General features: G+C 35.1%; 1 protein-coding gene across 1 annotated transcript in view; it reads left to right on the top strand.

Moving 5' to 3' along the window:
- LOC150096670 (serine/threonine-protein kinase Nek8-like) overlaps window positions 1-27,207 on the top strand; it is a 253,264-nt gene that overhangs the window by 76,411 nt on the left and 149,646 nt on the right. Inside the window, exons 6-7 of the mRNA XM_090408678.1 lie at window positions 3,706-3,787; window positions 25,568-25,779. Of these exons, the coding sequence (XP_090264804.1) occupies window positions 3,706-3,787; window positions 25,568-25,779 (294 nt within the window). The remainder of the gene's footprint in view (window positions 1-3,705; window positions 3,788-25,567; window positions 25,780-27,207) is intronic.

Consider the following 27,207-nt stretch of genomic DNA (forward strand, 5'->3'; position numbering starts at 1 on the left):
CCATCATTTTTTATTTTGGTTTAACCAATAAGAATACAATTTGGTCGGCTAAATCCCAAATTGCCAGCCCATCCTCGTTCGTTCAGTATCAAAGTAGATACCCAACAGGGTGCACCACGAGAAGGTGAGGATTGGACATTAGGTCAGAAGCCCTGGTCGGTTCTCTGCATTCCTTTAAAGGCTATGTGGAGGTCTCCTCTCAGTTTTTTATTCATTAACTTCTTTCTCTACCTGGGGTAAAAGATAATCAGAGAATGCATTATTGTAAATTTACATAGATCATTAGTGCAGAAATTGGAGGAAAAGTACAGAATACTAGTTTTCTCTATAGATTTGGTAGTAGAACCATCCATTTCAACTTAATGCAAGTTTCATAACATTGGCCTGTAATCAGCTTTTGATAGGTTGTTTAGTACTGATAACTTTAATATTGTTCAGGATAAAAGCGGGAAAGTGCAATGAAAGCATGCTTAATTCTTGTTTGAGGTAGGACTTTTGACCAATGAAGTTTAATGACTAAAAAACTGGGGTTTTATTTGGTCATTAAAATACATAAAATAAACTAACTAGTTTTACCACAGTCTGTGTGTGGCTTCTTCAGGATGAAAAAAATATAAATGTATGGCTAGCAAATGTAAATATAAGGTTAACAAGCAAAGCTTGCAAGAACTATTGTAGTACAAATAAGAAACACAAGGAAAAACAATGGAGGATGTCGTAAGTCATCCATTTTCCAGCATTGTTTGAGAGTTTTCAAATCTGGCATGTGAAGAGATCTGATAAAGGATTTCCAAATGTCACTTAGAATAAGTCCTTTATTTTTATTGAGAGAGCCCACGAGAAAAAATGACCAAGGTGAATTCTTTTATATGGTAAAAGAGGAAGTTTTCTTCTGGATAAGGCATAGAGCTTTTGTTCCAATCATTGGCATGAAATATGTGGGAAGAATAGTAGGCTAAACCTGTCCTTTCTTCTCTATTATGAGTAATGTCTTTGAGATGTTTTTTCTTTCTTATCCTAAAACTTCTAGAAGTCGGACTTATGTAAGTAAGAAAGGGCACAGGAATAACAAATTCTGTAAATCCCAGGATGTTTTTAGAAGGGATTAATTGTATATGAGAGAGCAGAGGAAGCTATGTATGGTGAGAATAGCTTTGTATACCACTCTGATGGCATGAGATTTGAAGAAATTATCAATTTTTCTTGAAAGCCTGCTGATGTAAAGGATTGAAATTGAGTCTGTATAATGCATATCAGGATTTGGCTCCAGAGTGGAACTGGAGAATAGTAATTTATGGAACTATGCTACTAAGATATCTGTTAGGAGTGAATTGGTGGAGTAGAAGTTGCACTTCTTCATTTATCTTTGGATAATTTTTTTAGGATAGAGATAGCATGCTTTCTAAGAGTATAAATAATTCCTTTTTTTATTTATTTTTTGATGGATGGTGCAGAGATGATGAATAGAGGTAATGTCCAGTATTAGTAGCAAGCTTCTCTTGTTAACTTATATTTGCTAGCCATACATTGATATATTTTTTCACTCTGAAGAAGTCATATGTATTTTGTGATGAAACTAGTTTATCTTTCTTTATTAATGACCAAAAAAATCCATATTTTTTGTCATTATGCTTAGTTTCTTATCTTTGGGCATCCTTGGCACATTTGCCAGAAAAAAATGTTTTAAATAAAGGAGAAGGAGAATTTAATGTAGGGGAGAGTAATGATGCGGTCATTACAAGCATTGCATTGATTGTATCTAAACAAATTAAAAAAGTAACCAAGGAAATGAAGAATAGAAATTACAAAGATCATCTATTTGCCATTTTATAATGCCAGACAATATAAAGTTTATCCAGTATTCTTGGCAGTGCAAATCAGAAGAATGCAAGGAACATTTAACAGGGTTTTTCCTCTTGCAAAATAGACATATTGCATAAACACATAATTGACAGGAAAACATACTTGCAGTGCAATGTCGATACATCTGATGATCTCAGCTACATCGACATCGAGCAGTCCGACTTAGTTCCTGTATTCTGGTAGGTGTATGTATGTGTGGTTTTCTTTTTGTAAGCTTGTTTGATAATATTATTCTTATTAGGTGACACCTCCAGGGAGTCCAAAGACTCATCCAGGGAGAGTGTGCCAACAGCATCGAACGATTGAATCCCTTGCAATTACTAACCACTCTCAAACTTGCTTAACTATGCCTTTGCACTGCCTACTTGCTAGATGATTACAGGTTGAAAAGAAGTCCAGTGGAGGTTGTAAACATTAAAATATTTGAAGGCATTGACCTCATTATTAGAAAAATTAGTCTGGATGGTCAAGATGTAAATGATCGAAAAAAAATGAATTGATAGCGTTACCAACAAATGAATTGGACAGAATGAGGTAATCAAATTTTTTAGTCAAAGAAGAGCAATATTCTAAGTTGCTATTCCCTAGAATGGAATATCATATACAGAAATGTCTGCTTCAATGTGAAAAAGATATTTGGTAAAAGTGAGATAAATAGCATATTGAAATAGATATTAGAGGAAGCTTGCAAATGGAAATGGATCTTTTGATGTGATTTTGATCAGATATAGTTGTGAATGAATTCCACAAGACACAGCTCAAATTTTTTTTTTTTAATATATCTGATCCACAAATGAAAGGCCACAAGACCAATAATACATTAATGCCCTATGTGGGCAAGAGGAATAGAAGAGAGGAGGAGTTTGTTCACATTTTGCGTGAACAGCTGAAGGTTGTAATCTTTGGGGCAAGTGGGGAAGACTGTTCCAAACGGCAGAAGTAGATGGAATGAAAGAGGAGGCAGTGAAGTTGGTTTGGCGAGTTTCAAGATGGACTGTAAAAGGGTGTTGGTTAGCAGTGGCTCTTGTTTTAATGATTTTGGAGGAGAGTGGTCAATCAGCAGAGTCCATGAAAGTATCTGTTGAATAGGCACAAGGTAGAAACGGAACACCTGTGCGAGAGAGAGAGAGATCCTTAATTAGCTAGATTGCCCTCTTCTGGATAAATCAAGCAATCTTAGAGAGGATTCTGGTGCACCACCCCAAAAACGGGAGCAATATTCCATGGTTGGACAGAATTGGGCTTTGTATAGAGTTAGCAAACTCTATGGTGAAAAAATACACCAAGTTTTTTGGCAGCTGCAGAAGCTATAGTTGAAATATGATTGTGCCAGGAAAGATCAGTGGTGCAGGTCAGTCCAAGAAGTAAAATTTGATCATGTTTGGAGATCTCAGTATTACTGAAGATAAGGGGGGGGGGATGCAAGCTCTTTCTTGCAAGAGATCGGACATACTGAATTTTGGTGGCATTGATGTTTACAAGGTTGTCCTTTCCCCCACTGGGATATAGCTAGGAGATTGGAGTTCAGGTTCTTTGTCATGGTAGATCTTGAGGATTCTAATACTTGAGCACTACAATGTTTGTTGAATGAAATATAATAATGATACTGCTAAAATTTGTTTCTTGTATTTTACAAGTAATATTACTTGCAGGTAATTTTACATATTCATATTCACTGTATATATAAAAATAAATTATACATGTTATTTTAGTCTTTCCTGTGAGAACTATCATATCATATCAAAACTTATAATAATTTTTATTTCTAAATATGTTGATGTTATTATTATGAATGATTCCTATGTTGAAAAATAAATTTTAATTTCATTAACTTACATGTAGCTACAATCAAAAGAGTGACATTTGGGCTCTTGGTTGTGTCCTCTATGAGTTGCTTACATTAAAGAGGCCTTTTGAGGCAACTGTAAGTAGTCACAATGCTACATTCTTTTGTACTTAGTTAAATCTATAATTCATTGGTACATACAAAATGATAATGTTATCTCTCAGTTATTCAGCCTTTAAATAGCCAGAGCTGCAGTTAATCAGTCCTTAAATGAGCACAGTCTAACCATACATTCAGCTAGCTTGTTGACCTTCCAGTTCAGCTGGATAATTGATCATTGTAATTATTATTTAATGTTCTGTGAAAGTGGCAGCCCAGTTGGCTGAGTGATTAGCATATCTGCTCTTTAGTCAACAGGTGGCATTGCACCATGGATGTGGATTATAAATTAAAGATATCAAGAAATCATATACTTGGTTTAATCCTTTATCCAAGTGTAAGCAAACAAGTTTGCACTTGAACTAATTTCAGGACTGGGGCAACTTGTATAAAGAAGCTTATGACTTCGCATCACTTGCCTTAGTATCCATAATGCAAAGCACATCTCCTTGTGGACATGTATGATGCTATGCATTATGGGAAGGGTCACTGCCTAGACTGGCTTCACCTTTTATTGAGATCTCATCAGTGGGAGCCATCTAAGGATATGTGTCCTCCATAAAATGCCATCACCATCTACTCATATTTTGTATGGCCCTTTCAGAAGTTTGTAGGTCTGCCATATCACTCCTATTTTTTGTGTCTTCTAGCATCTGCAATCCACAAATTCTCAAGCTTTCCTCATAATCTGCATTCCATAGTTCCACTATCACTGTTAACAGGTCCGTTCCCTACCAGGATGCAAAGAGTGCAATGAACCCTGGCGGCACAATTTAGGGGCGGTATAATCAAACACATTCATAAAAAAATAGGGAATAAATAATACACCGAACTGTGCATATTTGTCACCTTCGAATGTGAGAGATTTCAGTGAGGAGCTGAGTCGCTGGATAGTTAAATAAATGGTATTAGCTTCAACACAACTTACTTTAATCACTGCTCTCAACACACCGAACAAACACTCTAGCAGTAAAATAGAGAATGCACAGTGTGTGCATGTAATAATGGCTGTATACAATAAATAATAAGAATGGTGATATAAATATACTAAAACATAAAGTAATTAACACTAAACAAAAAATAAATATTTTATGCTTAATGCATAATGGAATGGGATCTCTTGTTTTCGTAATGAAAATAAACTTACGGGACATATTTATTCCAAATTACTTGAGTAAACTTCTTCCACATTTTTTCGTCTTACTTAACCTAGAATGGCCTAGAGTGTAGAGTTGTGTTTCCCGAAAATAATTAATAATATACATAATCAATTGTGTGCTCGTAATACAGAGTTGATAATTTTTAGTAAATATCTGCATTAGTATTAAAGAAGGTAAGTTTTAATATTATTTTGCTAATTTCTTTCTTTCTCCGCTGTGCAATAAAAGCAGATATGCAATCTTAAATTCCCTTAAAAGTTGTTTTTCTTTTTATAGTACTAATTTAAAGGAGTTTAACTTTTGTGTTAATTGAAATAAAATTTTTAAAATTATTATTGAAGTTATATTTTACTTAAAGAAAAACATTCCCATTTTCTAGCTGTAGGAAAAAAAGGAAACAATTGTCAGAAGCTGCGTATAGAAAAATTAAAAAAGCAGAAGAATTAAAAAATCATACTACTAGCTTAACAAAATTTTTAAGTTCATTTGCTACAAATGAGTCTTCTACTGCTAAAACTTCTATCAATGAAGAACCAATACCAAGTACGAGTACAAGCATAGAAGAATTTAAATCGCCGACCTTGCAATTTCCAGATCATCTTCATCTGGCAGTATATCATCATCATCCACAAAAAATGAAGAACTTCTTACAGATATAGAAGATGAAACAATAACTAAAGATCCCAGGGAAGAATATGCTGATTCTGGTTTATGGCCTGAAGATATAAATGATAAAATAAAAATGACTTTAATAGAAATTGGTCCTGTTCAAACTCAAAATTGAATATATCCTAAAGATGTGAACAGTCATAGTTTTCCAATATGTATTTTAATAGAGCACTAGAAAATGGTGAAAAAATAAAAATAAATTGGCTAGTATATTCTTAGGCAAAGAATACTATTTTTTGTTTTTGTTGTAAAATTTTTAAGAAAGACAAGAGCACACTGAATAGCTCAAATGGTTTCAGTGATTAGGTTCATTTGTCGAGAGCACTATTTAGACATGAGAAAGGACCTGTACATGTACAGTCTTATAAATTACGGATGGAGTTAATTAAAGACTTAAACACTGGCTCAACAATAGATTCTGTTAGTGAAAAGTTGATCAGAAAAGAAAAGAAACGGTGAACAGAAGTTTTAGAAAGAATTATATTATTCAATATTTAGCCACACAAAATTTAGCATTTAGAGGAACAAATAAACTTTATCAAAAAAAAGTAACAGAAACTTTCTAAAATTGGTAGAAACTATTAACAAAATTTGACTCCATTATGGCTGATCATATAAAACGCATTGAGATAAAAAATTATTATATGCCAAGTTATTTAGTAAAGAGAGCTGAAACTTAAAAGAGATAATTCAGAGGCAGCAGATGAGTTATACTGTCAAAAAATGCAGTGAAGTACGGAAAGCAGCAAGATTTGATAAAGCCAAATGGTTGGAGGACCAGTGCAAAGACATTGAACAGTACTATGGAGAACACAAAACTAGAGAGGTCTACAAACTTATAAGAAATGTCAATAGGAAGTGGAAAACAAGATCAGTAGCAGTCAAAGATGAAAATGGTAACGTATTGATGGACAAGACAGAAATCATACACAGATGGATACTGCAGCGAACTATATAAAAATCAACTGAATAATATTGCAACAGAAGTAATTAAAGAACTAAAAGCAATCTCTCCACCAGCAGAGATCTTTGAAAATGACATCTTGGAAGAGGAGGTGAATAAGGCTATAAAACATCTCAAGAACAACAAGAGTCCTGGAAATGACAACATAGTAGGCAAGATGCTAAAATATGGGAAAGAATCAGTTGCAAAAGAAATATATATAAACTATGTAATGAAATATGGAGATGAGGGTATGCCGATCTCCATATTTTTCTTCATAAGAAAGGCAGTGCTTTAGAATGCACCAATTACAGAACTGTTGCATTAATGAGTCATCTTGTCAAAGTGCTGATGAAAATACTAACAGAACGCCTGTTACAGAAGGCATATGGAGGCACATCTTCCGGATGAGTAAGCTGGATTTTGACAAGATCGAAGTACAGTGCAACAAATACTTGCACTAAGGCTAATAGCAGAGAAAGCTCGAAGAAAACAAAAAGATATATTTCTGTTTCTTGGACTTCCAAAAAAGCATTTGATAATATTGACCAAAATATAACATGGGCTGTCTTGGAATCCTATGGTGTGGACAATAAATTGATCTGCCTGCTAAAAGGTATAAACAGCCAAGCACAAGAAAAAATCAGAATAGCAGGTGAGACTGGAGGTTGGTTTGTTACTAGTCAAGGCACAAGACAAGGGGACCCAATATCACCAATAATCTTCATCACACACCTGGGACGAACACTAGATAAGATTAAAGAAGAAGGTGGAGGCATTTCAATAAATGGCATGAGAATAAACTACCTCTGCTTTGCAGATGACATCATCCTGATTGAAGAAGACGCAGCAAGACTGGAACAGATATTGCAAACACTAGACACAAAAGGAAAAAGATGTGGACTAAATGTCAACTTTGAAAAAACTAAAGCAATGATATTCGGACAACAGGGGTTACTGAAGAGAGTTACGATAGACAGATTGAAACTGGAAAATGTGGAACACTTTCCAGTTTCAACATATCTTGGATGCCACATGACGCATGATTTGGATCCCAAAAAAAAAAGGGATAAAAATTAGAATAGCCAGAGACAACTATTTTAAAAGCCATGGACAAAATATGGAAGAGCTGTGCTACAAAACTTGCAAACTAAACTGTGCATTGTAGAAACCTGTATCTTCAGCAGCATGCTCTATGGATGTGAGGCCTGGATACTCCTGAGAGAATCTGAAAGGAGGATATTGGCATTTGAGAGGAAGTGCTATAGAAAGATCTTGAGAATAAACTGGATACAGAAAGTGAACAATGAGGAAATCTACAGACAAATACAACCAAATAGAAGAAAGCCTGGTCCAGAAAATAATCAAAAGGAAACTGCATCTATTTGGCGATATATGTAGAATGAATATGAGAGAAAACTAAAAACGTTGCTGTTTGGAATAATTGAAGGAAAGAACAAAACAGGAAGACCAAACAGAGAATGGGGCGATGACATCGTCAAATGGTGTTGAAACTCTATACACAAATTGAGTCATCTTGTACAAAACAGAATGCAATGGAAGAATCGCATCAAGATGGCAGCAGACACCTGCAGGCATTGGACCCATGATTGTTGATGATGATGATTTAGGAAATGAGATACAAAACGAAATAATTTCAACACTAACAACAAAAGTTAAACACAAATTATTAGATATGCTTAAGTATTCAAAATATTATTCAATAACATTAGATTGCACTCCTGATTCCTACATGAAGAACAGATAACAATCGTTATACGATCTGTATTTTTTAATAACAATAGTAAAAAGGTAGAAATGCATGAGGATTTTTTAGCTTTTTGTGCTATAACTGATACCACTGGTGCTGACTTAGAAACGTTTGTATTAGATTTTTTTAGCAAAAGAAAAAAGAAATATTCACGATATACACGGGCAGGGTTACAATAATGGTTCGAACGTGAGAGGAAAAAATAATAGCCTTCAAAGAAAAATATTAGATATAAATCCTAGCGCATTTTACGTACCTTGTGCTGTCCATAGCTTAAATAAATTTAGTAATAAATGATGCAGTCACAATTGTTTTATTTTCAGTGGGATTTTTTTCTTTAATTCAAGAAATTTATGTCTATTTTTCTTCTTCCACTTTATCGTTGACACGTTGTTCAAAATCACGTACCCACATTAACTGTTAAACCTCTTTCTGATACTAGATGGGAAAGCAGAATATCAGCCATGAAACCCTTAAAATATAATTTAGGAGAAATCTATGATGCATTATATGAGTTGTCTGAGGATATGAGTAGAGACGCAAATTCAAAATTTCAGGCAAAGTGTTTGGCAATTAAAATAAAATCATTTAAGTGTATCTGCTCAGTTGTGATATGGTACAATATTTTGTCACGAGTGAATGTAGGCAGTAAAGTGTTACAAAAAATTGTTTCTAGTATTGAAAATGGTATAGAAGTATTACAAAATTTAAAAAAAAATTAGAAAATTATACGTCTGATGATGAATTTCAAAATGTTTTATGCAAAGCATGAGAATTAGCAAAAGAAATAGAAGCTGATACTATGTTTCCTTCTCTGTCAGTAATTCACTGACGTAAAAAGAAAAGAATGTTTGATTACGAAAGTGCAGAGAATCTATTCAAGAGCCAGAAACGAATTTTAATATCAATTTCTTTTTTGCCATTTTGGACACAAGTTTAAATTCTTTAAATGAAAGATTTGAACTATTGAAATTACATAACGATAATTTTGGCTTTCTTTGTGTGACATGCCCAGTTTATCAAACATTTTCCAAAAGAAACAAGAATGAAATGTTGGCTAGATCTACAAAATAAATTATCGAATGACACCAACCAGAAAAGAAACCGATATAAATGCCCTTGATTTATGCGATGAATTAGATACTATTAAAGATTATTTAAAACCACAAATGACATGTCGACATATTTTGCAATTTATATTTGAAAATAATTTAGCAATGTTATTTCCAAATACAGAGGAGAATAAAGTGGTGGAAAGGCCCAAGGAATAAGTTTAAAGAAAAGGTATTGAAAGAAATGAAGTTACCAGAGGATGTGGAAGAATGGTGGGACGTTAATAGTCAGAATATTAGAAAAATTGGAGAAGAGGTGCTTGGTATAACATCAGGAAAGGGACCACCTGAGGATAAGGAGGCATGGTGGTGGAATGAGGAGATGTAGTTGGAGATCAAGGAAAAGAAAGAGGCAAAGAAAAAATGGGATATGACTGGAACTAGAGCCAACAAGGAGGCATATAGATTAGCAAAGAAAAATGCAAAGAAAGCTGTGGCAAGGACGAAATCAGATAATTAGTTGATGAGGTTTATGAAGAACTGGAGAGAAACGGTGGTGAAGCTCAGTTGTTGAACTGGTAATTAATTTACGGAATTGACAACGTATATAAAGTAAATTAATTAAAGATAACTTTAATGAATCACTTCTATATTTCGGCAATGTCACATTGCCATCTTCGGGAACATAAAGATATGGTATGTGCACTAAGGAACTAACAAAGCAAATGAGGAAGAAAATAAGAACTAATTTTGTTCCTAAAGTCCTAATGGTGCCCTCTTGCGGGCTAATTTGGTAGTCTTGGTAGTTGGGCTGAAGTTCTCAAAATGAAAGTCTCCCAAATTTGGGGCAGTTTCATGCACCCAAATTTGTTGAGGTTAGGAACGTTTTTTAGAGCTGCTGAAGATTCTTTGAATAGTCTTTCGTATTTAAACTTGCTGCGATGGATTATTTTTGTCTTCTTCCAACGAATTTTATGGTGGGTGTCTAAGGCATGGTCTGCCAGCCCAGAGCGGCTGTACTGGTGAAACCGGATGTAGTCTTGGTGTTCTGAAATCCTGATATTTGTTGTTCTGCCTGTTTGGCCAAAGTAGGACAATTTGCAGCTGCAAGGGACCTGGTATACACCAGGTAGGTCTAGGGGAAGTGGTTGGTCTTTGGTAGAGCGGATAAGGGATGCCAACTTTTTATATGGTCTGTAACAGGAAGTAAGGTCATATTTTTTGAGGATATTAGTTATTTTTTCAGAGGTGCCCTGGATGTAGGGGATAGTGATAGACTTGGTGTAGTCTTTATTGTGGAGGGGGGGAGGGGGGTTGTGGTTTACAGGTTTTAGTATTTTTTGGATTTTTTTGGGGTTGTAGCCATTGGCTAAGAAAGTGTTGAGGATGTGGTTTAGTTCCATCGTCAGGGCCTTGTCATCTGAGCAGATTAATTTTGCCCTGTTATATAGTGTTTTTATCACCCCATATTGTTGTGAGGGGGGGGGTGGGATTGCTGGTGAATGTATCTGCCAGTGTGGGTGGGTTTTCTGTAAACAGAGAAAACCAAAGATCCATCAAGCTGGCGGGTGATTAAAGTGTCTAGGAAGGGGAGGGTGTTGTTTTCCTCTTTTTCTAAGGTGAACTGGACTCTGGGATGTTGGTTGTTTAAGTGTGTTAGGAAGGAGTGGAGTGTATCTGAGCCATGTGGCCAAATAGCAAACACATCATCCACATAACGAAGCCAAATAGTGGGTTTTTGTGGGGCGGAGTTTAAGGCTTTCTCTTCAAATGTCTCCATAAAGAAATTGGCCAAGGGTGGGGAAAGTGGTGAACCCATGGCTGTCCCCTCTATCTGTTTGTAGAACTTTCCTTGCCAAACGAAATAGCCTGAGTTCATTGTGAACTGAAATAGGGCTGAGATATCGGGAGGAAACTTGGCTTGGATGAGCTCAAAGGTTTCTTTGAGTGGGACATTAGTGAATAGGGAGGAGACGTCAAAACTGACCATTATGTCAGTGTGTTGGAGTGTGAGGTTTTCTATACTGGCTTTAAAGTGGGCCGAGTTTTTTATGTGTGATGGTGTGTTGCCAGTGTAGTGTGTGAGCGTTTTGGCTAAATGTTTGGCTAATTTATATGTGGGGGAATCAATGCCATCCACTATGGGACGTAATGGCACATTTTGTTTATGTATTTTTGGGAGTCCATATAATCGGGGGGGTCTAGAGTTATAAGGTTTAAGTTTGTTGGTGATTTCCACAGGCCAAGAAGTGACTTCCTTAAGGAGTCTGTGGATAGTTCTGATCTGAGAGTTGGTCGGATTATATTCAATGGGGAGGTAAGTAGTACGGTCTCGTATTAAAGAATTTAGCTTACCTTTGTAGTCTTTTTGATTGAGTACCACAGTGGCGCTTCCCTTATCAGCTTTGGTGATTACTATTTTTTTGTTGTTTTTTAATTCTTGTAGGGCTATATATTCGTTTTTGGATAAGTTGGATTTTGGAGGTTTGGCTTTCGTGAGAACACCGACTACATCCAGTCTCACGTTGTTGGCGATGTGGTTAGGCAGGTTGCGAATTCCACGCTCTATTTGGATCATGATTTCTTCAGCAGGTATCCTTTTTGGAGCTAGGGCGAAATTGTGACCACGTGAAAGTGCGGTGAGTGCTTCAGGCTTTAAAAGTTCGGTGTTCTCACGAAAGCCAAACCTCCAAAATCCAACTTATTTATAGTTGTTGAGAATAGCGAAAGCCAGAGATAAGGCCTCGAAAGACATAACATCAGTCAAGCAGATAAAGGATGCCTCAGAAGTAGTATTACAAGAGGAGGACAAAATCAGAGGAAGATGGAAAGAATATTTCCGTAAACTACTAAATGAGGAGAATCCGAGAGAGAGAGATGGAGAGGCAAACGAGAGACTGGTGAAAGACATAAGTAGAGAGGAAGTGGATTGGGTACTGAGAAAAATGAAGAATGGAAAGACTATGGGGGGGGACAGACTAGATACCTGGGGAAGTGTGGATAAAAGTTAGGGCAGTGAGGTTGTGGATATGTTATGGGATCTGATGAGGAAAATAGACCAACAGGAAAAGATACCAGAAGAAGGGAGGAAAAGTATTCTCGTCCCAATCTAAAAAGGATGGGGAGATGTTCAAGACTGTGGCAACTATAGAGGGATCAAGCTGATGTCACACATATTGAAGATATGGGAAAGAGTAATTGAAGGGAGGTTACGGCAAGAAACGAAAATTGGTGAGGAACAGTTTGGATTTATGCCAGGAAGAGGGACAATGGATGCAATTTTTTGCGCTAAGGTGATTGATGGAGAAATATAGAGAGATGCAAGTGGAGCTGCACATGGTGTTTATAGACCTGGAAAAGGCATACGACAGAGTGGCCAGGCAGGAGGTATGGAGGTGTATGAGGAAGAAGGGGGATGTCGCAGAAGTACGTGAGGTTGGTGAAGGAGATGTATGAGGGAACAGAAACTCGGGTCAGGTCTAGTGTCTTCATGACAGATGGGTTCCCCATTGTCGTAGGGCTACACCAAGGGTCAGTTCCGATCTCTTTGTCCTGGTCATGGATGTACTAGTGGAGGATGTCAAGAAGGAAGCACCATGGAGCATGCTGTTTGCTGACGACATTGTTCTATGCAAATCATCCCGAGAGAAGCTTGAAAATACCCTGGAAGAGTGGAGAAAGGTATTGGAGGAGAGAGGCATGAAAATTAACCGGGAGAAGACTGAACAACGGGGAGTGAAGAGGATATGATCATACGACTTCAGGGTGAAAGGCTAATTTCAGGGGAGAAATTCAAGTACCTTGGGTCGGTCATTGAGAGGAATGCTGACCTGGATGAGGAAATACAACACTGAATAATATGCGGCTGGATGAACTGGAGGAAGATGAGCGGGGTCCTGTGCGACAAGAGAGTGAATTGTAAGAGGAAAGGAAAGCTGTATAAGATGGTGATGAGACCGATGATGCTTCATGGCACAGAGACGTGGCCTATAACAAAGGCACAGGAGAGGAAGATGTAGGTAGCGAAGATGCGGATGTTGAGATGGATGAGTGGTGTGACAAAGAAGGACAGGATAAGGAATGACTACATCAGAGGGACGGTTAAGGTGGGACCAATTGACAAGAAGATACAAGAAAGTAGGCTGAGGTGGTTCGGACATGTAGAGAGGAAGGTGAGGAGTATGTTGGTAAATGAGTGGAGTATATGAAGTTGGAGGGAAGGAGGAGGAAAAGAGGCAGGCTCAAGGTCAGGTGGAGGGATAAGGTGACAGAGGATCTTAGGGAGAAAGGATGGAGTCTGAAGGACGCCCTGGACCGGAGAACTCGGAAGAGGAAGGTTAAAGATCGGTGCGCCGACCCCGTTTAACATGGGATAAGGCATAGTGAAAGAAAGAAAGAAATTTCCGAATTTGGTAATAGCTTTACATATTTTTAACAATACCATTAACAGTTGCTTCTGGAGAAAGATCCTTTTCAAAATTAAAATTAATAAAAAATCGCTCACGATTGAGTATGTCACAAGAAAGATTAAAAAATTTATCCATATTAAGTATAGAAAATGAAAATATGTAGCAATTTAGATTTAGAAGATATCATAAAAGATTTTTCTGTAATGAAAGGCAGAAGAACATCTCAGTAGGAAATTAATAAAAATAAAGTTTTTTTACTATTTGCTTTTTCTTTATTTTAATATACATTCCTCTTAATGCGCAGTATAATAAAATGATTTGTAACATGTTATTGTACTTAGGGATCTTTTAATTTTTAATGGAAAGGGGGCACAAAAATTTTGTACCCAGGCAGACCTGACCCATGAAACGGCCCTGACTGTTAACACTTCTTTGTATCATCTCCAATGTATCTGCATCACCTTGGAAAGCAGGAAACCAGACCTATGCACAGTAGATAGATAAGGTCATATTGAAGCCTCATAAAGAGAGCAAAATGACTTCCTAATTCTTTCATATTACTATTTGTCTCAACTCTGCAGTTATCTTCTGAGTTGTATTCACAAACTTTGCTGTATGGCTCATGAACTTCATCCTTCTTACTAAAACTCTGAGATCTCTAGCCTGATCAGTTTTTTCTAGCATAATCTCACCAATATAATACACCATTGGATATCTCATTGCATCAAGATGCATTACTTTACATTTATTCATTGAACTGACAGCCATTTTCACATGACCATAATTCCAGTTATTCAAATCATACAGTCATTCAAATCAGGTACTGCATGAGAGTTGCATTCCTGATTACCCTGCATCATCACCAGTAACAGAAAATAGCTCTGTCTCCTGTCAAATCTTTCCTAATGTCATTTCATTAATATCTTTACAGTAAGGATTGAATAACAGTGAGCCAGGACTCTGAATCCTATGGTCTATCCACTCTGATCACCTTAAATCTTGCAGACTCACATCCCTCATATACACCACTTTTTATGTGTCAGTAAACAGTTCTGCTTTTCAAACAAGTTTATAATCCAATCCTATATCCTCCAACTTATGCAGCAGTCTTCCATGTTAGCCCTTTCAAAAGCTTTAGCAAAGTCCAAAAGTATCATAGTGTATCCATTCTCCTTGTCCATCTCAACTGTCACATTATAAAATGTGAGCAAGTTACTCGATCATGACTTTCCCTTAGTAAACCTGTGCTGTTCATTGCAAAGTATACATTCTCTGTCAACCTATTTCTATATGTATCTCTTACCAAGTTTTCCAAAATCTTCACCACCACTCCAGAGATATTGATAGAGCAATAGTTACACATCGGTCTTTGCACCATTCTTGTGCAATGGGATTATCACAAATGCTTACCACTCCTGTGGAATCATTCCTGTGCTGAGATTCAAATTATACAACCAAGTCAAAAAGCACAGTGTTTTAGCATCCATGCTGATATTTCATCAAACTCTGTCGCGAAATTCATATTCAGTTTCTGCAAATAGTCTAGTTCCTCTTCCTCATACACTATGTTCCAACATAAATATGCGATTATGCATATGTTGAATTATGTTGGAACATGGTGTTAATAACTAGTAATTTCCTGATAGTTTTATGGATATATGAAAAAACAGAAATTCAGCATGTACTTATAATTATTGCACTTTTCACTAATGTTCCTAAAATCTTCCTTTTTTTTTTTTCCCCTATGTCAGCTGTCCTCTCTTTTGACTCATTAAAACTTTTTGCTGCATTATATCTTCTTGTATTTGTCTCTCTGTAATAAAATAAATTTCACAAAAATAAAATTTATTTTTCTTTACATGAGATTTTTAAAATTTGCTTTTATATGAGAAGTTTTCAACATGTCGCCATTCTGTTTATCTCCTGATTCGTGAATGCAGAAATTTCATTTGTCAGCTTTCATTTTAATAATTTTGATTAGGTATGGATACAATTACTGACTAAAAAGAACTATATCTCACCATTCATTACCTCAAAGAATTCTCATGTGGGTAATCAAGTCTCAGGAGATATAACTTGCATATTATCTTTACATTAGTATCTGGTATTTCACTATGATCCACACTTGAAACTTAAGATTAAGTTTTCAGGCATTTAAATGAATCAATATGTTTGTGTGTATTCAATATAAGGAAAATTAAAACAATTATACCGAATGACTCATTCATTCACACCCTGACATTCACACCAAAAACCATCTGTGAAGTCTTTTCTAAATTTATTTTTAAATTGTCTACGGAGAAAAAAATTAACATTCATGAAAAAATTCAAGATATTTAGTCTGGCTAATCTTGTCCTTAAATTTCAGACTGCACTCTTTCTGGGACAATTCCTGAGTAAATAGATATGGTGAAAGTCTCCCAAGATAAATTGGAAAATAGCAGCAGCCAGTATTCTTGTACATAGTCACACATAATGTGGACTGCAGAGTTTGGTAGATAGAAGAAGGAGAAGTGATATGATTGAGACTTTTAAACTGTTGAGAGATAGTTACAGGGTTAACACTAGGGAGTTCTTTCGCTTGGTGGAAGGAGCGATGACAAGGGGGGGGGGGCTATCTCTGGAAGTTACAAAAGGAAGCTGTGAGCAAGAGGGTGAGGAGTGGTTTCTTTGCATGGAGGGTGGTTCAACCATCGAATGCATTGCCTGATAGAGTGGTGAGGCAAGAACGGTCAGTGAGTTCAAGGAGTGGTATGATAGACTGTGTTTCCTAGGAATGACCTCCCATGATGTCTTTTGACTCCATGGAGGTCTGAATAATAAAAATTTGCACAGTACCTGATAGTAAACATATTTAATCTCTGCTAGTAGAAACCAGCTATATTAATGACTGTGTGCATAAGCTTTAGCTCTTCAGATATGAATAAAAAGAACACAGTTATTTTTCTTTCTTTTAATTGTTAACCAGAAAAGTTTAGATCACATTTACCACTAAAAGTAAATAAATTTTTCCATAAGAAATTTCAAAATAGCAAAAACTCAAAAACTGAAGTGAGTTCACATGCAAACTTTGTTTGCATACACTTGGATAAAGGATTATACCAAGATAATAACTTTTTGGCATCTTTAATTTATAGTATAACTGAGTAAAAAGACTTTCAACATCTATCTAATCTGGAGTATTTTAGTAATATAAAGTGTGACACCTTTTGACTACTTATATATGACTACTTCATTACTTCAACCTTGGTTTCACTTCTGGGTCTTGCTCCCACTGATGAAATGTTTTACAGTGGTGACTTTTACTGTGAGGCATGGTTCTGCTTAACAGCCTCACTAGTTTTCTGTTGATAGCAAAGCCACAGTTATTGCTGCTCTGTTCCTTTTGCAATGAAATAACATTCTGACAAAAAAAAAATCAGCTAATGCCTTTTATTCCTGTGTAGGGAGTAGGTGAGGCCATTTTAACCCTATCTAACTTTTGGAGACTGAAGGGGTAGTTTAATCTCCACTGGTAGCTAATCAGAGATCACTGGCCGGAGTCTATCACTAATTATATATGGTCCGATGGAGAGAGGCAACTGATAAGTACTGCCATCTCATGGTCCCTGATCCTAACAGTGTTTGCTATCTGAAAATAGTATAGTGTAGGTTCTATGGTCAATTTTCTTGAGTTTTTCGGAGAAAAAACCTCCCCTGCCTATGCCAGAGATCAACAAACTCAGGAACTGATCAAAAAAAAAAAAAAAAAACTTAGTAAAATTTCTACTAGTCGGCAACTAGAATCAAACTTATGATGCTCTCTCTTCGGGCGATTTAGTGCTGTGGAAGGCACATGCCATCTCCATTGAGCTACACAGGCCTCACACTCTGACAAGATGGCCCAAAATTGTATCAACATAATGATATTTTATTAATTTTTTCTTATTCTAATTTAATAATTCTGCTATAAAATTTGTCTGTAGATAGATTTCATAAGAATATTTAAATGAATTAGACATCTTTACAGTTACAAATACTCTTATGTGAAGATACCTAAAAATTCACACGTTATACCACAGTAATTAAATTTTAATAATATGTAGATATTTTGTCTTAAGTATTTTAAGACATCATCAGTGCAGTTATTACAAACAATACTAGGAATTACATTCAAAGGAACAGTTAATAAGTAGCCCCACTTAAAAATATTGAGATTTTTGTCTAACCTTCTCCATCTTCTCGTAGGCCACTTAGCTTCATCAATTAAAAATTCCACAGAATTTCACACAAAAATAAGACATTCAACTGTCAGAAACAGATACGCTAATGAGCTTCAACATTGTCTCTCTCTTCACTAATATTCCTCACAAGGAGACAATAGAATTGTTAACTCAAAAATTTCCATCTGGTATTGTGGAATTATTCAAATTTGCTATCACACCAGATACTTCACATGGAAGAATAAAATATATAAACAAGAGGAAGGAACAGCAATGGGCTCCTCCTTATCACCAAATTTAGCCAACCTCTTTCTGGAACACCTAGAAGATATAATTTTTGCTCCTGAACCAAAACCAAAACCAAAAATATAGCTATGTTATGTTGATGACGTCTTTGCAGTCTGGAGTCACTCTGAACAAGAACTATACTCATTTCTAGATGGGATCAGCAACCTTCATCCTCGCATCAAATTCACACTAGAAAAAGAATCATCACAAGGTATCTCCTTTCTTGATATACACATCCAGTGAAAACAAGATGGTTCCATTTCCACTTCTGTCTATTGTAAACCAGCTTTTACAGGTCATTACATCCACAATTCATCGGCTTACCATTCATCTCAAAAATATGGCATCATAAAACCTTTGGTATCCAGAGCGCACATTTTGTTCCTCTGTGAAGAATCTTTAAAACAAGAATTGGAAATTATTAAAGATGCAGCCTTATTAAGTGGATACAATCCAAAAACAACTAAAAAAAATCATCAGCCACTTCCTACACATCAACCCAGACAAGAAGTCCTTAGGACTCCCATACCATATATCAAAGGTATCTCAGAATATCTGTCAAAAATTATGAAGAAATACAAACTCACTGCTACCTATAAACCATCAACCAGATCCACAATTTGCTACCTGCTCCAAAAGACAAATTCTCACCTATGATACTACCTGATGTATATGAAGTTCCATGTTCTTGTAAGATGTCTTACTGTGGACAAACAGGAAGATTTATAAGTAAATGCATCTCCAAACATCAAGACCAATCCATTTTATCAAACTGCACAAATCTAGCCTTGCTAACATGGAGTTGAAAATCCTAACTAGGATTCAGTGGAAAAATACCAAGCTGCTACATAGATCCTTATATAAACGTGAGCGTTTATATAAAGAAAGTGCTGAAGCCTTACGGCACAGACCAATCTGAACCATAATAACTGTCTCACTATCCCAAATGTCCTGGAAATTATTATCCTTAATTGTATAAAATAAATTTATCAGATATATTTTAATTTAATTTTAATTACTGCCATTTTCTTTTTTTTTAATTCCTCTGTACGTATAGAGGGATTCCTATGTAAGCATGCACACTCACTGTTCCTTTGAATGTAATTCCTAGTATTGCTTGTAATAACTGTACTGATGATGTCTTAAGATACTTAAGACGAAATATCTACATATTATTAAAATTTAATTACTGTGTCATACGTGTAAATGTTTAGGTATGAATACTCCACAGGTTTCACTCTATAATTGTCTTCAATGCATTATTGTATAATAATGCATTGAAGATGTAGTTGCTGTTAAATACTTTTACTCAATATACATGTTGTCATTTCCATTGAAACTAATATACATTTTTTCTCTTATATGACAGAATGATCATTGACTCGGTTAACATACATAGTTTTATGAAAAATATTGAATGACTAGAACCGAGATTTAATTAAAAAGGTTTTAATATAAACACACTACTAGTTTCGGCCTGTAACAGCCTTCTTCAGGTGACATTATAAAAGAAAAAACACTAAACATTGAGGGTTAAAAGACTATGAACATCATAGACAGTCTTTATACATAATTAGCATTAAAACGTTGTAGTTGTATTTGAAGCTGTTCTTTCATTTCATATCCTTTCATTTCATTTTATCAAGTCATATCCTCTTCTCGGCTAATCCTAATGATAATAACCAAAGTCACAAAGTCTGCTGGGAAAAATCTACAAACATCTTCTGTTGCAGTGACGAAATAGAGAGAAAAATTGTGAAATCGAGAGAAATCATCTTCAATCCTTTTTATCTAAATAACAACTTAAGCTACAACCTCCCGGATAGTCATTCAGCTGTAATCATGTACTGGCGTTCACGTGATGCAGCAAGCACGCACTCTCCCAACAATGCAACAAATGAAAGAACAGCTTCAAATACAACTACAACGTTTTAATGCTAATTATGTATAAAGACTGTCTATGATGTTCATAGTCTTTTAACCCTCAATGTTTAGTGTTTTTTCTTTTATAATGTCACCTGAAGAAGGCTGTTACAGGCCGAAACTAGTAGTGTGTTTATATTAAAACCTTTTTAATTAAATCTCGGTTCTAGTCATTCAATATTTTTCATAAAACTATATATATATATATATATATATATGACAGAATGATCATTAACTTGGTTAACATACATAGTTTTATTAAGAATTGAATGACTAGAACCAAGATTTAAGTAAAAAGGTTTTAATATAAAAACATTATTGGTTTGGGCCTGTAACAGCCTTCTTCAGGTGACATTATAAAAGAAAGAAAAAAAAATCACTGAAGGATAAAAGACTATGAACAACACAGACAGTCTCTATACATAATTAGCATGAAAACGTTGTAGTTGTATTTGAAGCTGTTCTTTCATTTGTTGCATTGTTGGGAGAGTGCGTGCTTGCAGCCTCACGTGAATGCCAGTACATGATTACAGCTGAATGACTATCTGGGAGGTTGTAGCTCAAGTTGTTATTTAGATGAACAGGATTGAAGATGATTTCTCTAGATTCGACGATTTTTCTCTCTAGTTCATCACTGCAGCGGAAGATGTTAGTAGATTTTTCCCAGCAGATTTGTGACTTTGGTTTTCATCATTAGGATTAGCTAAGAAAAGGATATGACTTGATAATGCACTCTCTCGCTGTCTCTTGTAAGTAATGTCCCTCATGTGTTCTTCCATACGCAATTCAACAGATTTGTCGGTCTGCCCAAAATAAGGAATATCACAATCACACAATATTTTATATACACCAGGGTATTTGAGTTGATGATGACAAGGTTTTGGGTGGCTTATTAAGAAATGGGTTTTTGGAAGTGGAGTGAACAAAGTTCTGATATTGTATTTTCTTAGAACTTTTGCTAATTTATGTGAAACAGTACTTATATAAGGAATAGATATATTGCCTTTGAATCTATTTGTTTCTTCTGAGTGATGTCTAGCAGGATTAAGAAGGAATTTTTCAATGATTTTCTTAAAATATCCATTTAACTTCGAAAGAAGTTTTCAGATGGTTTATTTCTGTAAGAAGTTCATTTGGATCATCAAGAAGAGAATGGGCTCTATGTCCCAAGGTGGAAATTATTCCAAGCTTATGAGGAGGGAAATGATGGGACTGACTGTGCAGATATCTGTTGGTATGTGTGGGCTTTCTATATATCGATATTTTGAGTTTACCAGAAGAGCGAGTCAGTTTGACATCAAGAAAAAGAAAGGAATTATCCGTTTCAAGCTCGGCAGTAAACTTAATACTTTGATGTCGGCTATTGAGATGGTCGAGGAAAACCATAAGGGATTCATGTCCATGGCTCCAAACAATGAAGACATCATCCACATAATGTTTCCAAAACCACCTGCATTCAGTTGAAGTAATGTTGTCTGCAGGTGGTTTTGCTTTATTGATAATAACGATAGATTCAATACGTAGAAGATTTGCATCTTGTGGAGGGAGAAAAGAAGTAGCTTTTTCTATTTTTGTAAGTAGTGTCTCCTTGGGTATTAATTATGGGGAAGAAATAAAGTTTAGACCTTTATTAAGGATGCTTTTTTCTACATCCAAAAGTGTATAAGAAGATTTGTTGATAACGACCTTGTCAATATTGATGTTTGGTTTTAAGAAGTTCCTATTGTTTTGTAATCTTTTTAATGTTTCAAATTTACTTATAAGATTTACTTTGTTATTATATTGTATTCTGGCTGCTTGAGATTCACAGTATGTATTAATGGTATGCCAATTTTCATTATCTAGAGATTCTTCCAGTTTTTCAGCTATGGTTCTTTTTTTATTGAAAAGAAAAGCAAGATGTCGTTTAGTATCCAAGATTCTTTCAGAGAGTAGGTCTAATTTAGCTTTATGATAGATTCTCTTCGCACATTCAGTTGTTATGTTTTCTTTAAAGCATATAAATTTAGGAAAGACAGCATGGAATATGCAATGTTTCAAGAAGACCAACCTGTTGATGTTTAGGTCAATCCTCTTTAGTGTCTTGTTGAAGTTTCTTTTATTATTGATAACAAAAGCCTCATCGTGAAGGTATAGATGACAGAATGATCATTAACTCGGTTAACATACATAGTTTTATTAAGAATTGAATGACTAGAACCGAAATTTAATTAAAAAGGTTTTAATATAAAAACACTACTAGTTTCGGCCTGTAACAGCCTTCTTCAGGTGACATTATAAAAGAAAGAAAAAAACACTAAACATTGAAGGATAAAAGACTATCATTCAGCAGTAATCATGTACTGGCATTCACGTGAGGCTGCAAGCATGCACTCTCCCAACAATGCAACAAATGCAAGAACAGCTTCAAATACAACTACAACGTTTTCAAGCTAATTATGTATAGAGACTGTCTATGTTGTTCATAGTCTTTTAACCTTCAGTGTTTAGTGTTTTTTCTTTCTTTTATAATGTCACCTGATGAAGGCTGTTACAGGCCGAAACTAGTAGTGTTTTTATATTAAAACCTTTTTAATTAAATCTCGATTCTAGTCATTCAATTCTTAATAAAACTATGTATGTTAATGATCATTCTGTCATCCCTAACCTTCAAGATGAGGCTTCTATTATCAATAATAAAAGAAACTTCAACAAGACACTAAAGAGGATTTGGACTAAACATCAACAGGTTGGTCTTCTTGAAACGTTGCAAATTCCATGCTGTCTTTCCTAAATTTATATGATTTAAAGAAAACATAACAACTGAACGTGCGAAGAGAATCTATCATAAAGCTAAATTAGACCTGCTCTCTGAAAGAATCTTGGATACTAAACAACATCTTGCTTTTCTTTTCAATGAAAAAAGAACCTTAGCTGAAAAACTGGAAGAATCTCTAGATAATGAAAGTTGGCATACCTTTAATACATACTGTGAATCTCAAGCAGCCAGAATACAATATAATAACAAAGTAAATCTTATAAGTAAATTTGAAACATTAAAAAGATTACAAAATAATAGGAACTTCTCAAAACCAAGCATCAATATTGACAAGGTCGTTATCAACAAATCTTCTTATATACTTTCAGATGAAGAAAAAAGCAGCCTTATTAAAGGTCTAAACTTTATCCCTTCCCCAAAATTAGGAGATTTTCCCAAGGAGATTTTCTACTTACAAAAATAGAAAAAGCTACTTCTTTTCTCCCTCCACAAGATGCAAATCTTCTACGTATTGAATCTATCTTTATTATCAATAACGCAAAACCACCTGCAGACAACATTACTTCAACTGAACGCAAAGCTATTAAAAGTTTAAAACACGACAGAGATATAATCATCCTCCCTGCAGATAAAGGCAATGCAACAGTCATCCTTAACTCTGAAGATTACCAGAATAAAATGCTTGAATTACTAAATAATGATACCTACTCAATACTCGAGAGAGAGAGAGAGATCCAACTCGTGAACTTCAAAATTGTACAAACAACTTTTTAAAAACAACTGAATTATCCTGAAATGTTCGTTTATCTCTACGCTCTCTCCATCTGTTAATTCCTTGCATATACGGTTTCCTAAAATCCATAAAGAGAACACCCCATTATGTCCAATTGTAGAAGGTATCAATTCTCCTACGTACAATCTTTCAAAATATCTTGCCAAATACCTAAAACGTTTTTCAGGCAAGTCACCATCCTTTATCAAGAACACTACAGAATTTGTTACATACATCAAGGATATTACAGTTAATGAAGATGACATCATGGCTAGCTTGGACATGACTTCTTTGTTCACTAATGTCCCAACAGATGAAGTCCTAACATTACTCAAGGACGAGTTATCCAAAAAAATGTTAGCCTTGCTTACACATTGCATCAGGTCCAGTCACTTCAAATTTCAAGATAATATATACAAACAAAATCATGGACTGGCTATGGGTAATCCTTTATCACCTGTACTCGCAAATATTTACTTAGAGGATTTTGAAACCAAGGCTATCTCTTCCTTTATTTTAACACCTAAAGTTTGGAAACATTATGTGGATGATGTCCTCATTGTTTGGAGCCATGGACATGAATCCCTTATGGTTTTCCTCAACCATCTCAATAGCCAACATCAAAGTATTAAGTTTACTGCCGAGCTTGAAATGGATAATTCCTTTCCTTTTCTTGATGTCAAACTGACTCGCTCTTCTGGTAAACTCAAAATATCGATATATAGAAAGCCCACACATACCAACAGATATCTGCACAGTCAGTCCCATCATTTCCCTCCTCATAAGCTTGGAATAATTTCCACCTTTGGACGTAGAGCCCGTTCTCTTCTTGATGACCCAAATGACCTTCTTACAGAAATAAACCATCTGAAAACTTCTTTCGAAGTAAATGGATATTTTAAGAAAATTATTGAAAAATTCCTTCTTAATCCTGCTAGACATCACTCAGAAGAAACAAATAGATTCAAAGGCAATATATCTATTCCTTACATAAGTGCTGTTTCACATAAATTAGCAAAAGTTCTGAGAAAATACAATATCAGAACCTTGTTCACTCCACTTCCAAAGATCCGTTTCTTAATTAGCCACCCAAAACCTTGTCATCATCAACTCAACTACCCTGGTGTATATAAAATATTGTGTGATTATGATATTCCTTATTTTGGGCAGACCGACAAATCTGTCGACTTACGTATGGAAGAACACATGAGGGGCATTATTTACAAGAGACAGCGAGTGAGTGTATTATCAAGTCATATCCTTTTCTCGGCTAATCCTAATGATGAAAACCAAAGTCACAAAGTCTGCTGGGAAAAATCTACTAACATCTTCCGCTGCAATGATGAACTAGAGAGAAAAATTGTCGAATCTAGAGAAATCATCTTCAATCCTGTTCATCTAAATAACAACTTGAGCTACAACCTCCCAGATAGTCATTCAGCTGTAATCATGTACTGGCTTTCACATGAGGCTGCAAGCACGCACTCTCCCAACAATGCAACAAATGAAAGAACAGCTTCAAATACAACCACAACGTTTTCATGCTAATTATGTATAGAGACTGTCTGTGTTGTTCATAGTCTTTTGTCCTTCAATGATTTTTTTTTTTTCTTTCTTTATAATGTCACCTGAAGAAGTCTGTTACAGGCCAAAACTAGTAGTGTTTTTATATTAAAACCTTTTTACTTAAATCTCGGTTCTAGTCATTCAATTCTTAATAAAACAATATATATATATATATATATTTAATCCTGTTTACTTTTGAGTATCTATAAGTCACTACTTATGGCAGGTTTCTTTTTTTTTTTTCAGAATTTACATGCACTTGTTGTTAAGATCATGAGAGGATCATTTGATCCTATAGCAGACCATTACAGTAGTGATCTTCGTCAACTTTTAGTAAATATGCTTCATTTAGATCCTAGTAAACGACCAAGTGCTACTGAAATAATGGCTCATCCAGTTATGATTAGTCATATATATCGTCTTTTTGTAGACATTGGTTCATATCCGTGCAATAAATGGTACAAAATCTTTACTCCTTTTATTTATAACAGATTTATCTCAAATTATAATTTTTTATGCATTTAAATTCTTCAGTGTTATGTATAATTATGTTGATCAGAATTTGTATAATATGCATCTTATATATCCTATAATATCTGCACAAAACTGCACTTGCCCTCAATGTTTTTTTTATTGTTAATAGTTGAATTTAGGATAAAATAATATAGACTAGTAACTTCCCAAGGAAAGTACTTGCTAATATGTGGCTTCTTTTTAAACAGGGTTCCACAATGGAAATTGAGTTCTTAAATATCTGAAAGTTGCACTTTCATCACCAGATAATATCTACTAATGAGCTGTATTACAATATAAATTTGTATACTTCAAAAAACTTCCATTCAGAATATAGTTAAGTTTTCTATGTTCGTGTTCTTGCCTATTTCCATAGTTTTGGTCTTCTTATTGCTGATTTTCACACAAAATTTGTTACAGCTGTTTTCAGTTTAGTTAGAGAATCCTGAGACTTGCACTAGATGTGTTTAGGAGTACATCATCTGCATAAAGTTTCGCATCCATTTCACTTCCATCTTATGTGTGTGTGTCTATGTATATATATATATTTACATACATTGCAGTTTTAAGCTAAAACTAAAAGTAACTAGCTTCTGCTAAAATATTACTGTATATATATTTTTGATATTAAATTTTCATAACCAGTAAACAGGTAAAAATAAACAGAAAATTTTGTCTCAGAAACAAGTGTGATGATTCCAGGTGACATGAAAACGGTAGATGCATGGAGTAATTACTTTGAAAAATTGCTGGGTGAAACAGGCATTGACAGCACGGTGATAAAAAAACACTCAACAGATATGCAGTCAGGAATATATATCCATACTTGAAGTAGAAAATGCACTCAAAAGCCTGAAATGTGGAAAGGCAGCAGGAGTAGATGATATTTGACCAGAAATGCTCAAGTATGGAGGTATAAAAGGGTGCAGTGGCTGCATCACATAGTTCAGAAGGCCTGATAGAGGGACAAATTCTGGATGGAGTAAAACCCTCATAGTACTCACCTATAAAAAGGGAAATAAAACTGAATGTGAGAATTGCAGAGGTATTTCTCACATTCAGTCTTCCTGAATCCTACTGAGTCTTCCTGATAAGATTTATGCACGTATACTTGAGAAACGGCTGAGAAGGATTGGCGAAGAACTAACTGGATTCAAACCAAATAGAGGCAATCAGGATCGGATTTTCACTTTATGACAAAAATTTGAGAAATCGTGGGAATATAACAAAAATCTGTATTTAAGTTTCATAGACCTGCAAAAGGTATATGACAAGGTGCCAAGAGAAAAGCTATTCAAAATGCTATAGTTATATGGTATTAATGAAGCATTATATCTAACAATACTTAGTCTTTATTTGAGTTGTAAGTCAGC

This window comes from Typopeltis vanoorti, chromosome 18 (assembly GCF_054136105.1).
Source record: "Typopeltis vanoorti isolate ZY-2024b chromosome 18, IOZ_Tvanoo_1.0, whole genome shotgun sequence".
In the NCBI taxonomy this organism is placed as follows: domain Eukaryota; kingdom Metazoa; phylum Arthropoda; class Arachnida; order Uropygi; family Thelyphonidae; genus Typopeltis; species Typopeltis vanoorti.